This window comes from Lampetra planeri, chromosome 9 (assembly GCF_965212315.1).
Source record: "Lampetra planeri chromosome 9, kcLamPlan1.2.h2, whole genome shotgun sequence".
NCBI lineage: Eukaryota > Metazoa > Chordata > Hyperoartia > Petromyzontiformes > Petromyzontidae > Lampetra > Lampetra planeri.
The window spans coordinates 2899780-2916386 of NC_136115.1; the positions used below are offsets into that span (position 1 = coordinate 2899780).

Genomic DNA, 16607 nt, shown 5'->3' on the forward strand with positions numbered 1-16607 from the left:
GTATGTATGTAGATTGTGCCGTCGTCAAAGATCAAAACCATGATGCCATGGCATACAGTGCAGCCTCTCTTGGCTGCAGCCCTCTTATCTACCCCTCCTAATATCCGCAAGGTCCGGCATATCTGCGATTGTTCCTTTTATCTGCAGATCAGCCTTCCTATTATCTCTGATGTCATGGATACGATGACAATTGTGAAAAAAGCCATGGAAAGGTGCTAATGTATGTATGTATGGGTGTTGAACTTCTTTCACACCATACGTAGCCAACCGTGCTAATTGTTCCCCATTTATTTCCATGGTGTCCACTGATTATGGCATTGCCACAGCCCAGTGAGGTGCTCAATTCATCCGGTTCCTGCCGTCAGAATGGGCACGTTTACCTTGACCTCTGTTTTCCCAGCAGCATACATGCGTAGTGTCAACGATTCAGAGACCGAGTTTCTCAGAGGCACCTTCTTTATTAACAACTTTCACGGTCTCGTCCACACTCCACAGTAGCTCAGCCTAGCCTCGACATAACACCAGCCGTCTAACGCTGACGGCGCTGACTGAGATAGTCAACTACTCTCCTTCGTAGCGCAGTGTCTAGCGGAGACGTTCAGCGACGACGCCGACGAGCCGACAGTGACGACGAGACGAGTCCACTCCCAGAACCGACAGCCCTGAGCCCCCCGCTCTCGGCTCCTTTTATGCTCCCAGCGCGGCCTGGCTCCGCCCTGACCGCGCCTCCCTTCTCGAACCCGCGGGCAGGTTCCAGGGGCCTCTAGACGGGGTCCTCTGTGACCCTTGCCCTAGTTCCTCCCCTCTGCCCACACTGTGCACACCCTCACCGGCTTGTGTACTACATGTCCACCCCAGTTGCCGCTGCTGTTCACCGGCCGGCGCGCTATTACACTACACGTGGGTACACCACATTTAGTTAGATGTGGAGGGGTAAAGTGTGGGTACTCGCACATTTTTCAAGATGTCTGGCAAGTGTGGCAGAGTAGGCCAAATACCGTCTCGAGGGAGTGCTTTAGAGCTCCCTCTAGTGGAGGCCCTTTTGCCAACAGTGGCATGAGCAATTAATTGCAGGGATGCACCTTGCTCGTCTTATCTTTTACTGACACCACTGTTACTGTCTTCTTTGGTTCTATCGGTAAAGTCACGTAGATAGAAAAAGACTAATAATAAAGTGAAAAAAAATAAGAATAAAAATACAAATAAAAACACACGACGCTTCGATCGCAACACAAGCGGTCGTCGTCAGGAAAAGGGGTCAAAATACCACTGTTACTGCTTTCGATGATAAATGACAATGACTCTCAGGGTATCGCTCTTGCCAGTCACTGCCACCGAAGTGGTTTACTGGACTGGGAATTAGAAAGGCAACCAAGGATAATGATGACGTGGGCCTGCGCTTCCCTCGTGGTGGAATTCAGTACGAGTAAAGCCATATGATGATAGAAATGTTGGTGAAGAGATGAGGATGGTTACGCCACCTATGGGATACATTTACCAAGGATAGTGATGACGATCGAGAATAATGAAGACGATGACAATCTATCCATCTAGTTTCTGTACACAAGCTCACTCCATCTCCACAGCGGACGTAAATATTGGGCGTGTTCCCACCTTTGGTTAGCAGAGGATATGTCATGGCTACTGATGATAATGATGACAATATATGATGACATTCAGGATGCTGTTGTGTTTAATGCAGCCGTCTGGAACGCTCTTCGTTCTGATATTAGCAAGCCATTGGAGCTATGCACTTTAAAATCGTGACTGATAACTAATTTCTTCAGAACTGATTTTTGTGTTTGGTTTGTTGTCCTTCCTGATCAGCACGGTTGGCTACGTACAGTACAAATAAGTTCAACATACGTGCACACTCATCACGGACCCTACAACTCCCGCGGATAATTCTAAATCGTGGGTTATAGGGTCATAAATAAGAGTGGGTTGCACTGTGTTACAATACATTTATAGTGACATTGTTTAAAATGTCTTAAATAACTAAGAATGTTTACTCTTGGATAAAAATAGGTACCGGCCCTAGCCATCGGGTCTGATATAAAAGTTCCCAAGAGTGATTTATTGCCACTGCTCGGTAAACCTGCAACGTTCTAATCAAGTGTATCGTGGTTGAGTGAGATTAACGTGAGCCATGTGAACTCTCATGGCTAATACTCACATTGCATATAAGCCTTTAAATGCCTCCTAATTATCTTACATAGTATTTATCCCTTTGATGCGCTTGTAATTCTGTCAGCGGGTGCTTCTTAAGGTTAAATGTTAAGTCTAAACGTTTCAAAGTGGAGGATTCCTTTGAAGGACATTCGTTTCTGTTGAGTTGGAAAGAATCTTGAGACGTGGGTGAAGGTGAAGGAGCAGGCCTGCAATTGCTTGCTTGCGTCACTGCCGGCGGAAGGGCCTCCACTAGAGGCAGTTAAAGAGAACCTCTCTGGAAACAAATATTTCAAGGACTCTCACACTGGCCAGATATCTTGGACGAGGTGGAAGTCTCCACACTTTACAACCATCCGCACATGACGTGTCTGCCTCTAGACGACCTATAGTCTCCCACTTGTGTTGACCGCTTAGTGAACGGAGGAAGGGTGGACTTAAGAAACGTGCACGGTGTGTTTCAAATGTCGCGCCCCGGGAAATTGAGCCGGTGATTATGACATCAGGGTAGCATCCTCACCCTCTGAATAAATAACAACAACTATAATGATCTCCAGCCCTTTCTCACCAACTGCCTGATGAATGCCTCCCCTCAGTGTCGTCGGTCTCTGGGCTTGATGGTTTCTTTTCTTCCATATTTCACCACGACAGAGGAGCATAGGTTGGTGAATGTGTGCGGTTGGGAGCGGCATCGTGCTGTGTGCGACCAGGGTCAGTTTAAATAACACTCGCCACTCATTTGATCCATGGCCAGGAATCAAACTCAGGTGAGAGGGTTCTTATGGCAGTGCAAGAACCCCGGCAATCACTGCCCCAGTAAAACATTACGAGAATCACGATTTCGGTGTACATTTTGACTGTTTATGTACTGAGGGATTTAAACAAAGAAAAACACGTCTAGTTTGTCGACATATGCCTTGAATACTGCTGAAGGACCATGTTTATGTTAACACGCTAAGAAGCGTGTTTTCTTTGTTGTTGCTGATCGACGTCTGCGCGTACTGCCATTGAGCCTCAGAACGGTGGGTTTTGTTGTTGTTGTTGTCGTCGTCGTCGTCGTTGTTGTCTGCGACTCTTTGATGAGTGACGTCAGTTAGACAAAGCCAGAGTGTGGCTCTGAAAGAATCTGAGAGCGCCCCTCTGAAAACTTTGCAGTCTTCAATCACCGCGCGTTACGTCAAGAGCCCCGTGGAATGCCTTTACATTCTATCGGCATTGTTGTTTCTGCCGTCCAGCCTTCTCTAATGTCAGTGCTTGTGTTTTTTTGTGTTCCGTGAAAAAGATTATTTCAATTCGACAAACACTTTGCTATGTTTGGTGCGCTCTGAAGTGCATTAATTTTCTAGGTGAGTATTCGTAATGCGAGTACACGCCGTCAGTTTATTTATGAAACAGAGCAACGTTTTGCCCTTCACATTTTGCGTACTCTTTCTAATTTCACCTGCTGCTCCTCCAAGGTGCGTTCATGAAGTCATTTATAATCCTAGATTTGAAGCGTTCGTGACTGCAAGGATTCATACTCTTAGTTCTTTCGGTAAAGTCACGTAGGTAAAAAATGAAATAAAAATTAATAAAAAATAAAGTTTATAATCCTTTTTTTCAGTAGGTCATTTATACATGCCACGTGTGCGAAGTTTGCTCGAAATTAGTTTGTAAAACCCATGGGCGTGTCGCGATCATGACCCATTCACTGCTGTAAAACCTGGCGTTTCTTGTAGTAAACACCACTCGTACGTGTACATGAGATAATAAAATAACCATTCATGGAAACTGCGTGGTAGTCATTCTCACATCACTGCAATGTTTTTACATTCTCAAGTAACTTCCTATCTCAGTTAAGTCCACTGGAACATCCTTTTTTTTTGGAAGGCGCAAAAAAGCACACGTGTAGAAAAATGTCTTGCGTTACAGCAAATACATTAAGATACATCATTCGAAATCTGCTTGGCGCGCTTGACAATTCAAACGTTCGTTATACTCCAACGGGTGCTTTTGTATTTAATGGGGAAAACAATAAATAAATTAACAAGTGCTGTACATTTCGATTTAAAGCTTTCGTGACTGCAGGGATTCATTCATCTTCTTGGTTCTTTCGGTAAAGTCACGTAGAATGGAAATAATAAAATAATAAAATAAAACATAATAAAATCATTCTCACGACGTTTCGGCCACAACGCAAGCAGCCGTCCTCAGGTGAAGAACAGGTCTGTCGGGAAGACAGCGTCTGAATCGTTCTTCACCTGAGGACGGCTGCTTGCGTAGTGGCCGAAACGTCGTGAGAATTATTTTATTATGTTTTATTTTATTATTTCCATTCTACGTGACTTTACCGAAAGAACCAAGAAGAAGTGCTGTACATTCCCAGCGGTCGGGAGGGCAGCAGCATCTCTTGCCACGAGCGATGCCTACACACACACTAACTGACGTCCTACACTTTTGTGTTTTGGCAGCAGCGGTGAACACAGCTCAAGTAACCGCATCGCTTAATGCCCCGAGTAGAAATGGGGGGACGCTGTGGTTATTTCTGCACGCCTGCGTAGGCCCCCCACCCCCGCCGCCCCCCGCCACAGGGGTATCCACAGGGCGCGCGTGCCCAGGTGTGAGCCACTACCTGCGCTCTGCTCTGTGCTGTTTTGGGGTGCGGTAGTGTAGTGGCGGTGAGCGCTGCGCCGCGCTACGAAGCAGGCGACCCGAGTTCAGTTCCTGCTCATGGCCAACACCGGTGACGATTATCTGAACCGGTCCTGGGGCTCCCCAACGTCGACTCAGCCTCAAATGAGTACCTGGTGCGGTGTGCAAAAACATCGCCACTGGGGAGACAAAGGCGGTCGAGCGTGGTGCCGGCCACCAATCGTGTGCCGTGCCGCCTTCATAGGTGTTCGCTAACAGCGCTTGCCCCAACAGTCTGATAAGGCTATACGGGGGATCTTTGTCTTTGTTCTGTCCTATGCCTTTTTAAGGATTGCTCCAACCCCCGGAATGAAACCACCCAGTGTGCACACCGGGGCCACACACGTACCGCAGATGCTCGTGCATGGCACATTTTTGCGGTTAATGATATTTCCCTACGGAAACCTCACTTTTATATCATCACTTTCTGGCATCACATTCTTTCTCATCACTTTATCTCATCACTTTCATTTTCTCTCTGTCTCTCTCTCTCGGTGCAGTTGCGTAGGGTTCCAGGTAGCGATTTGCGGATAGCCAAAATCGCGGATTTGCAAGTTCGTGAATAACGAGGGAATACAGTACTGCATAGGTGGAATGGCCTCCGCTAAATGGAACTTTGGTCGATTTTTGCAGAGTAGCCAGACGTTTTGGGAAGACTGGGAGTACGAAGTGTTCTTGTACCCATTTATACCACTGCCATACTGGGAGATCATAATGCACTTTAATCATCTGAAATTAAATTGGATTGGCACATGCATAGTAACGCCAATGCGTAGGTTTTCGAAATTGTGCCGTAACATCCCTCTGATGCGTCTGGGGTTGTAACACACGTTGCTCAGCACGGTGTCTGACGTTTCACTGCACATCCCTGAAGAAGCCTTTGGAGAGAAACGTCAGATATCACGCTGAATAACATGATGCAAGCTGAAAGCATATCGGTGAGCTATGCATTGACGTGATTACCTTTTAAGGCATGTCTTCTGAATGCCTACGTGTCAAACAATCCAAATGTAATTCTTGCTAAAATTAGCATTTAGGCGGCGTCCATATTCTGATTGCAGCCCTGAGCCAATGGTGGAAATTCCACATTCATGTTATGGGGGTTGAGATTCTTTATAGCACAATCACTGTTGACTTCCCCACAAAGTAGTACTAATTTTATCGACCCCGGAGTGATGAATGAGCAGAGTCAACCCCCTCGCAACTTTCCGATGGGTGAACGGCGCGCTCTACTGCCTGTGCGACTATAGCGAGCACGTGTAAGGCTTAGTGCACAACTATTAATACAGAGAAGTACGTTGCATGTGATAGCGATTATAATTAGATGAGCTTTCCATGCTGATAATTTGGTGATGCATTGGCATCACAATTAACAAACAAGACAACGCAACACGCTAGTGGCCTTAAATTAATTGTATTAATGTAATCAGCGACATTTGGGGCAGTGGCTCTCCTTTATAGTACATCAAAGCACACATCTTCTCCAAAGAAGGACCATTGCCTGAAACGTTGCTGATTATGTTTTGTTTTCTTTTAAGGCAGCGTTTTGATGAGTGTTTGAGTTTTTTTCCCCATGCAGAGCACTCCCTGGCTCGGAATCATCTACAAACCTATTTTGTGGCTTCCTTATTGACAATGTTCATTTTATAATTTGGGAAGCTCATTATAACATGTAAAAAAATATTTTATTTTTAAAATGAACATTGCTATTTTTACACACTTCTCTATATAGAGAGCACTGTATGAAATTCATAAAACATCATTCAAATTGTGAAGTGGTGGTGCAGTGTTTAGAGCGCTCCACTGTGAACTCTGAGCTTGATTCATGGCCACAGCTACCATCAGTGGCAACTCATATCCGAATTGGTCTTCGGTGCCACCTTCACCAAGTAGCATCGACGAGCGTGGACAAGTATGGTCGGTCAAACAACACCCATGATTGACAGCATTGGGAGGCCGTTATCCATCAATAGATTCAATCAGTGCACCCTAAGGATGCCACCTGTCCTGGTTTGACCCGAACTGTCCCAGTTTGACCCGGGCAGTCAAGAAAGTGGCACCTGTAGCGAAATCTGGTGGCATTTTGTTCGACTTTATTCCGGTCAACTGCACAGTCACGGCAGGCCGAGTGCTGACTGAAAGATACGTCAGAATTTGGTCTTTGCAAAAAGGTGGCGACCATTAATTTATATAAATTGTGACCCAATTGAAACACCCACTTACTTCACTAAGAGGAGACACCATGAGTTTGAATCACATTAATGCGATGGGTCGAGCAAGTGCTGAAAAACACTGCTATTTTTGTTGCATTCACATTAACTGTCAATTGCATATTCCCATGAATCCCAATTTCACAATGACTTGAACAGATCCCAGCTCCATTATTTTCAGATCAGTAGAGTTATGTGTGCAATATCTGAATGTGTGCCATTGCTGAATTTTTAATGGTTGTTTTTGGCTAAAATGTCCACATTTTTGGCACTAAATGATCTTGTATTGTATTGCCAGGTCCAATTGTGAAATATTTTTCCATTAAATTTCACATTTAGGAAAACTATATGAGGAAATTTAAGGAAACTACTCAAGCATGGATTTGTTCAGTTTTTTTTGCTTCAGAAAGGAATTACATGAATATACCATAAAATGTGTTCTAAATACATTGTTCATGTGCTTTCCAATAAGATATTAAAAAATGTTTTTTTCTTCCCAATGCTAAACAAACTTCCAAAAAACATTGAAGACAGATCTGGAGAACACACTCTACACGTAGTAATTATACAATATATACACCATGCAAAATAGATGTGCAACATGTGACCTAAAAAACTTTAGCGAGAATATATTTCTTTCGGAGATCATGTGTGCATGCCAATTGCATTTGATGAGTTTTAGCCAGTGATTCAATAAACTATATTGGCTACTTAGCTTTCAGAATGTCATGTACTGGTCATTACCACATTAAATTGTAGTCAAATGAGCTTTATAGACTCAATAGTGCGTGTGCGTGTGTGATTTTAGAGTGGGAGCGGAGGTGCAGGTGGTTAATTCACTGCACTATGAACCCGGCGACCTCAATTCGATATATGGCCATGGTTGACGTTAGTGGCGAGTGGTGTGTCAACTGTTCTTGGGCCTCCCCCTGGTCAACTCAGCCACAAGTGAACACCTTGTATGATGTGTAAACATCCCTACTGGGGAGACAAAGGTGGCTTGCATGTGGTTTTCGTCACCACACCCTTTTGCGTTGTGCCAGCCTGAATAGGTACTCCCTACCAGCACTTGCCCCAACAGTCTCTAGAGGCTATATGGCGAGATCTTTTGTCTTTGTATTTCAGAAATTGGTCCTGGGATTCCCAAGGCTGGCTCAGCCTTAAATGAGTGTTTTATTTCAAGTGAAAACATGATCACTGTGAACTCCATGGTGGACACGCATGCTGGTGACCACATTCACCCCATGACGTGCCCATGTCAGCCTCAGTAGGCGCTCGCTGATAGAACTCAGCCCGACAATCTGTGTTGGCTACGCGGGGGGACGTTTGGATGTCGTTTGTTGTTGGTGGTGTTTGCGTGGATTTCATCTCGTCCTAACTTTTACAAAAGCTGTGAGTGTTATATTATTTTTTATTAACTCCTCCCTCTCGCCTTTCTCCACCCACCTTGCAGCCGTAGACATCATGTCGCAACCTGTGATCAGCTGAGACATGGGGGTGGGCGTTTCTTGCTTTCCGTTGTTTTATGTGTGCGTTTGTATGTTGCATTGTCAGTCGGACTCATAGCCGCCAGGCAGCCAGCCAAACACGTACTGTACTGCAGCTTTTCTCGAGATTCGCGGACTACCATTTGAGTTGCCCCCCCACCCACCCACCCCTCTTCGTGAAGGGGTTTGGTGATTTTTGGTGGTGGTGGTGGTGTTATTTTGGCTTCGACTCTCAAGTCTGTTCACGATGTCCGAGCAAAAGAAAGCGAGAAACGAGAAGAAGAAAAAGGAAGGCACAGGGAAGCGTATTGAAGAAGGAACTGATCAGGATGCTCAACGTATGTATGGCTTCGTGGACGTACTTTTTATTCGGTGAAGTGTTAAGTGGTAACGAAGTGGACTTTTCTCACACGCGCTCAATTGCCAACTATTTCCTCATTCACGCTTTAGCTCGCGATTAATTGCAGCGATGTAAATCTTGCGATGTGTTTATGTCTCGTGATCAAGGAAGCAATGACAGAGGTATGCTAGCTTCGTGGGGTTGCTGGGTTTTTTTTTAATGAAGTATTAAAAGCTAAATTTTTTATGCCAATTTGTATATTACAATATTTGCCGTAAATGAACCATGTAATAACATGATAATTTAAAGCTTGGAACATGTATGAACAGAACCAATAGTTATCTTCAGTGGCGGTCTCAAGCCTTTATAATTCACTGGTTTTTTTTTATCATTTAACATTTTCCGTGTTAGTATTTCGTTGGCAGTAGTCGTGCTGCGATTTGTGTTTATTTACACCATGGGGCCCCATCACTGCAGGGATCTCTATCAAATGTCAGTTCCTCGGTTGTTATCCTCCGAGACTATGTTTTGCCTACGTGAGAGAGCGCCCAGCCACGAAACTAAGTGACGTACGTCATTTTTCTAAGGATGTCTGTGAATGCCTCCAAAACTAAATCTGGAGAGAAAAAGAAAGAAAGAAAAAAAAATATGCCCCAGCTGAGCTCATGCTTGTAAAAAAATTGCATTTAACTTCTTTTTTCGAGCCAATTATCTTTGGACCCACATGTGCGATAAGCCGCTAGGAGTTTGGGTTAGATCCCTCGGACAATGGAACGCGCAAACTCTCAAGCCATCGTATTACTGTTAAAGACAGGTACACAGCACAAGGCCGAGACACACGTGCACTCGGATGTCTTCTTCTCGACCCATCACGTTCACACTTATTGAGGCTGAGCGGGAACAATGAGCACATTGTTTGCAGCGAAAAGTGTCGAGATGGTGTTTTTTTTATTTGCGTACATGCCTAGTTGGCCTTCACAGTCTGAAAATCGGCACTTTACCCAATAACACCAAAAACGTGGAAGCGCATTCGGCTGCATCCTTTTATAATTATAAATAAATGACGTGCCTCATTGAAAACATGCGTACCTTGTTCAGGGCACATCTTCGTGTTGAGTGAAAGAGCGAAGGAATATTACACGTAGGTATAACGCGAGAGTACAACCCATGTATACACGCGATTGGCGATAATTGTAAAATATGTGTTTTTTTTAAATCCTTCTATGAGTTTGTACGGCGTGCAATCTCTAAGTTGAAACACCGGGCTGTACAGGTTATCAGTTAAAACAGAAAACATTTGCGTTTTCTCCTCTGGGCACCTGTATTCAAAATCCACAACTTTGAATAATATAAATAAATATCGAACTACAGTTCTGAAACCACAGATATGTCGAGGACGTCCCCAACGTGATGATGGGTGGGTGGGGGGAAACACGTCATATGACATTCTGGGAATCACCTGTCCACTGTAACTGAGTTATTTCTCGGCATTTGTACAACCAGAAACGACGTACTCGCTTTATTGCCATGGAAACGACGTAATCGCTTTATTGCCATGGAAACGACGTACTCGCTTTATCGCCATGGAAACGACGTACTCGCTTTATTGCCATGGGAACGACGTACTCGCTTTATTGCCATGGGAACGACGTACTCGCTTTATTGCCATGGAAACGACGTACTCGCTTTATCGCCATGGGAACGACGTACTCACTTTATTGCCATGGAAACGACGTACTCGCTTTATTGCCATGGGAACGACGTACTCGCTTTATCGCCATGGAAACGACGTACTCGCTTTATTGCCATGGGAACGACGTACTCGCTTTATTGCCATGGGAACGACGTACTCGCTTTATTGCCATGGAAACGACGTACTCGCTTTATCGCCATGGGAACGAGGTACTCACTTTATTGCCATGGAAACGACGTACTCGCTTTATTGCCATGGGAACGACGTACTCGCTGTATTGCCATGGAAACGAAGTACTCGCTTTATTGCCATGGAAACGACGTACTCGCTTTATCGCCATGGAAACGACGTACTCGCTTTATTGCCATGGGAACGACGTACTCGCTTTATTGCCATGGAAACGACGTACTCGCTTTATCGCCATGGGAACGACGTACTCGCTTTATTGTCATGGAAAAGACGTACTCACTTTATTGCCATGGAAACGACGTACTCGCTTTATCGCAATGGAAACGACGTACTCGCTTTATCGCCATGGAAACGACGTACTCGCTTTATCGCCATGGAAACGACGTACTCGCTTTATCGCCATGGAAACGACGTACTCGCTTTATCGCCATGGAAACGACGTATTCGCTTTATTGCCATATACGGTCCATTTATAGCGCCGGTGTAACTCCCTTGGCCGTATTTTCCAGGTAGTTAAGGGAACGTGTGAATATTTACCTGAGCCAAAGACCCGACATCCACATTGGCTGGTGTACAACCTTTGCACAAGGATTGTAAAAGTTCGGTGGTGTGCATTTTAAGGTATCCCCCCCCGGATTGAATATCAAGGTTCATCTGCATCATACTGATGAGATGCATTCAATGTGTGTAACAAAACAACAACCATGAGCACTGAATTATGCCCGATTGCAGTCTCAGTATTAGAATACTTAAAAAAAGATCGTTACGATGTTATATCTAGTGGGTGTGCATACGCAACACCCATTAGCACTACACATTAAGTAATTACATACTGATGTACATGGATTGACTGTGATGTGGATGAGAGGAGCTACATGTTCAATCAAAATAAGTGGAACAGAAACAAAATGCAAATACGGTGCGCCTTTCATGGTCACCTGGATCTGTTGTTTGTAATGTTTTGCATGTGAAAAAATACACCTGGGTAGGCATATAACCAAACCTTTAAGAATATACGCATGCCAGTCGACAGGTTATCTGCGTGAGCGTGTTGATAGCAATTTGACACTCCTACTGCTGCTTAATATGGAGCAGTGGCCACGGTTGTTTACACACTGTGCTATGAACCTGGCCACCTGAGTTCAATTCCTGGCCATGGCTAAGGTTAGTTGGCCAGTGAATTGAAATTGGTTCCTGGGCTCCCCAAATTCCGCAACCCACAGTAACCGGTGTGGTGAAGTATGGTCAAACAACACCCTCCCCATTACCGTCAATGGATTGACAAAGGACTTATATATATAACTACTTAATTAGTTTAAAATTGGTTTAGTTTTATTGGCACGTTTCAGGTGGACTCTTCCCAATCCCCTTTGTCTCTCCAGTGTTGAATTTATCTGCAAAAGCCCACGCTGGAGTCGTATAGCAATCACCATAAACGCATTCAGCAACCGAGGCTTTTTTAAGTCCTTTATATTAAGTTCGCTTGCTTGCTTGCTTGCGTGCACACAGACTCGTTGTGCGTGACAATTAATTTTCGTGAACAAAAATTTCCCAAATTTTACACTGTTTAGGGAACATTTTTACAATATTTAATTACCAATTCCTTAATGGTGGCAGACAATCATCTGACCCATAGGTGGCAGCCATCTCAAGCCAGAGGACGAGAGGACTCTAGCCGCCCCGATGCCGCGCATATAAAGGATTTATAGTGAAAAACTTTGTTTTTACGGGTTAATTTTTTTCCTGCCAAAGCCATCATCACTCAGTGTGGAGCCTCGCCTTGTCTGCTCGTGGTCCCTTCTAGGGTGTTCCTTCATTTCCCACAGCCATCTGTGCTCTCGACTCCCCTCCCCTGGTCAAGTCCAAGCTCAAGGAGTTCCTCTTTTCCTCTGCTCATGAGCGACTCTCTGTTCGCTTCATTTCGAAATAAATATTTCCGCCTCCCTCTTTTCCCGTCGTAAACATGCCAATATAAACTTAATTTGGAGCTTTCGTGACTGCAGGAATTACTCTTTGGTTCTTTCGGTAAAGTCACGTGTAAAGAGAAAATAATAAATTAAATACTATCATACGACGTTTCGATTGCAACACAAGCAATCATCATCAGGTATGATCGGGTATGATTGCTTGTGTTGCAATCGAAACGTCGTATGATAGTATTTAATTTATTATTTTCTCTTTATACGTGACTTTACCGAAATAACCAAGAGTAATGCCAATATATATTTGTTCGGCGGTTTTTTTAAAATATGCAGTTGCGTTGAGTAACTATGCATATCTAAAGTGTATTTTGTTCTTATGTACTCTGTGTACAAAATTATAGATACGCGATAGGAAAGCTATGACATTGCTTCCTGCCCATTCCACCATGGGAGCCAAGAGCTTGGCTTGTTGCATTTGCTCTGTCCCGAACCTTCTCAGACAACCTCCAAAACTCCCTCGGCAGTAAACCATGATTTGTTTATGGGCTCAAACTGTGATCAAATGTTTTCAGCGGGAAAATACAAGAAGGATTCAGAGGGTGACATGTCAGAGACAAACAGGCAACCTTATATTATATATAAATATAGTCCGTATACTCCTGCCAACAAAATATTTGGGGACATTTAAATAAAGGCAAAAGGGCTTGTGCTAAAGCAATTGGCCATGCATGCCTGAACCATGTGTCTAAGAACCAAGGCGTGCGTGTGACCCGGTGTTTGTACCCTAATGTGGGGATACACACGCACACACACCAATAAACCACCGGTGCATGTGAACTCCCTCTGACCTTCTCTAAAGCAGTGCTGAGCTCGAAAAACAAAAACCGTTCGCTTCAATATGCCCTGCAAATATGCACCTCCGTCATGGACAGACTTGCATTTTTGTCACGTTTATCTTGCTGCGGTATACACTGCCTATAAATAGATTTTGTAATTAATTATAATTTACGCTCCTCGCTGAGTTCACTGCTGGATGAAGTTATCTCCATGCCGTGTCGGTCATGGGCGTTATTTGACCATACTTCACCACGCTGGTCAGTGCAGGTTTGTGAAAGTAGTGGACGGGGGAGGGGGGTGGTGGTGATGGTGGTGGGTGTTGGATATTGCTAGCCACTAAAAGTTATCCATGGCTGAAAATTGAACTTGGATCGCTAGATTCATAGTGCAGTGCACTAACCACTGCAATACCGTTCCCTTGGCCTCAGTGGCTTCTTGTCCAGGAAAAAATAATTACGAATTATGAGAAACACCAACTAGACAAACCTTGAGAATAGGTTTTTCCCCTGTTATCTGGCAACAAAACAGGTGTTTTTCCACTTTTATCTGGCAACAAAAACACCAGTTTTGTCGCCAGATAAAAGGGGAAAAACCTATTATCATATTTTGGTACTGGCAAAGGAGGTCCCATGATGTAGACAACACTTCTTAAAAAAATGAAAAGGATATTGGCCGTAGAGTAAAAATTGCAATCCAAAACAATATTTACAGAAATGTCTTCCAAATCTTATGAAAAATGCCTGCTTTCCATTCAGCGCAGAGGCCATGCTCTTCCCAGGAGGCAGCAATGGCCATTGGCGTTTACCAGTGGTTCCAACTCAGAGCTCTCTGAGCAACCCCGTGTTTCATAGTCATTCTCATAGCCGCAGAGTGTGTCTTCGGATTTGCAATTCCCTTGAATACTCAGTAGCTTGCACAAAGACGGGCAGCCTTGCTGTCTCTGCATTTTAGTCGTTAGTTGCGTTGATGTCTACTAAAATTTATTTAAGCGAATTGTTTTGAAAAAGGGCCATTGCCCGAAACGTCGTCTATGATTTTATTTGCATTTAAGGCAGTGATATTGACGAACGTGTTGAGTTTCGTGCAGTCGATGTGTTGTGGTGGAGCCGGTGATGTAGTCGTCAGCCCACTGCGCCCGGAAACCGGCAACCCAAGTTCCATTCCTGGACACTCCTTCAGCAGCATTGACCAGAATGGTGAAGTATGGTCAAACCCAGCCCCCCATGACTGACGCAGTGTAGGAAGGCCTCCATTCAACAGTTTGCTTTGAATGATTTTAAGTGATAATTGTTTTTCTTTCCAACTACAGTACTAACTTAAAATATTGAAATACAGTATCACGCAACACATGTGAAGTGTTAAGCGTTTTTCTGATACTTTTGATCCCCTTATCTTATATTTCAAACGGAATACCAAAGGGCTGTTGCACCTAGAAGACCGTAATCAAATATAGGCGACCTGGTGCCGGTGCATAGATAGCAGAGCATTCCGAAGTAGCTCTGCCTACTTTTGTTTTATAATCTGAGCTGATCTTTGCACAGCTGAGTGAATGAAGGGTTATATATAGTGACAAAAATGCGGCCACCAACCAGGCAGCAAACGGCAGGCGACTGTACGTTCGAGTTAATCATTAATGTATTCATGTCGCTCGAAGAATGTGACGCACCGGTTGTCAAGTTCAGATTACCAATGCGAATGTCATAAAGATCGTGCATTCCTCTGTGAGGCAGAGGACCCCCCCCCCCCCCAGTCTATACGGAACGTGAAAAATCGTTATTTTTTTTAAAGGGACCTCTTTTTTCCATAAAGAACGAGTGGACACACAGTTGCCCCTCCTAAATAATTATTGTAGGAGTGGCGACTCTCTGGATGTAATTGACATTGTAAGGTGTATAAATACATGTGCAGTAAAACATTGTAAGGTGTATAAATACATGTGCAGTAAAACAATGTACGACGGTTGGAGCAGCGAGTGTATATACGTACACAAAACATGCAATTATGCTCACAGTATGAGATTGCTGTTGACAATGCTTCACTGCCAAATTTACAAATGGGGCATTCTGGGTTTGTATTCCTCTTCTTCTTCTCGTCAAACATGTTTAACTCTCACAGAGTTCGTGGCTGAGAGGGGTGGTGGTTTAACGAGCTCCAGGCAATTGTAGGAATGCACGTGCTTTGATTCTCGCTATGACGCGTGCGAGACTCTCTATTTGCGAACTCGCAAAATGGTCACGAGGCGTGCGCGTCATCATTCCAAAGGTCAATAGCATTCCACGACAAGCTCAAAGGCAAAGGGTTGCTCCTTAATGAAACCCACCGAGTGGATTAAGTTGTACAACACGGCATTCCTGTGTCATGCATTTGAGCAATCGGTTCTGGAAGGTATTCACGTACTGTCATAGCAATTTTGTTTTTGTATCGCAACTCTTAATTGAGCCCCTTTTGACCGGTATCAATATGCGGACTTTATTTGTGCAGCTAAAAAAGGACATGCCAGAACAAGCCTCTGTACGTGTCATCTGTGTTTACATTTGCATGATGGCGATTCTGTCTGAACGTGGTCTATTGTTTTTTTTGATCATCTGCTTTGGTGTACTGATGGCGATAAGGAATGATTTGAGTGTGTGTGGGGGGGGGTTTGTTTAATATCAAACATTTTGTGTTAATCGTCAGCTGATTGATAGATCGGTGAGCTGACATGTCACTGGGTCACTGAGCGTGGGTTCCCCTCTTGCAATGCTGCCCCAGACCGTGACAATCTGCTGCATCCCTCGGCCACGTCACAGGCTGTAAAGTGGCAGTTAAAGGTCATCTGACATCATTCCTAAGTGCAGGCCATTATGAAACTGTGTGTCACGGGCCAAATATTAACTTTGAAATATACCCCATAACATAACCCTTTCTTTTGTTAAACGTTACACAGTGATCCCCCCCTCCCCCCACTAAAGCATAGAGGTATGATACCTTATTGGGATCTCTCTTTTCTACAAAGAGAACGATTTATTGATTGAGCAGTTTTCAAATTGAGGCTGTGACGTCGCTCGAGAAAGCACGTCGATACCCTCCCCCCCCCCAAAGCAAGCCGTG

At 44.3% G+C, this 16607-nt stretch overlaps 1 protein-coding gene across 4 annotated transcripts in view; it reads left to right on the plus strand.

Annotated features, from left to right (window-relative positions):
- LOC144720564 (pro-neuregulin-1, membrane-bound isoform-like) overlaps positions 1–16607 on the plus strand; it is a 492307-nt gene that overhangs the window by 190256 nt on the left and 285444 nt on the right. For 3 of the 4 annotated variants that reach the window (XM_078597371.1, XM_078597375.1, XM_078597374.1), the window contains exon 1: positions 8614–8874. The exons of the other annotated variant lie outside the window; for it this stretch is intronic. In XM_078597371.1, the coding sequence (XP_078453497.1) occupies positions 8784–8874 (91 nt within the window). In that variant the 5' untranslated portion in view covers positions 8614–8783. Of the gene's footprint in view, positions 1–8613; positions 8875–16607 lie in introns of those variants that run through there. 4 annotated transcript variants of the gene reach the window in all.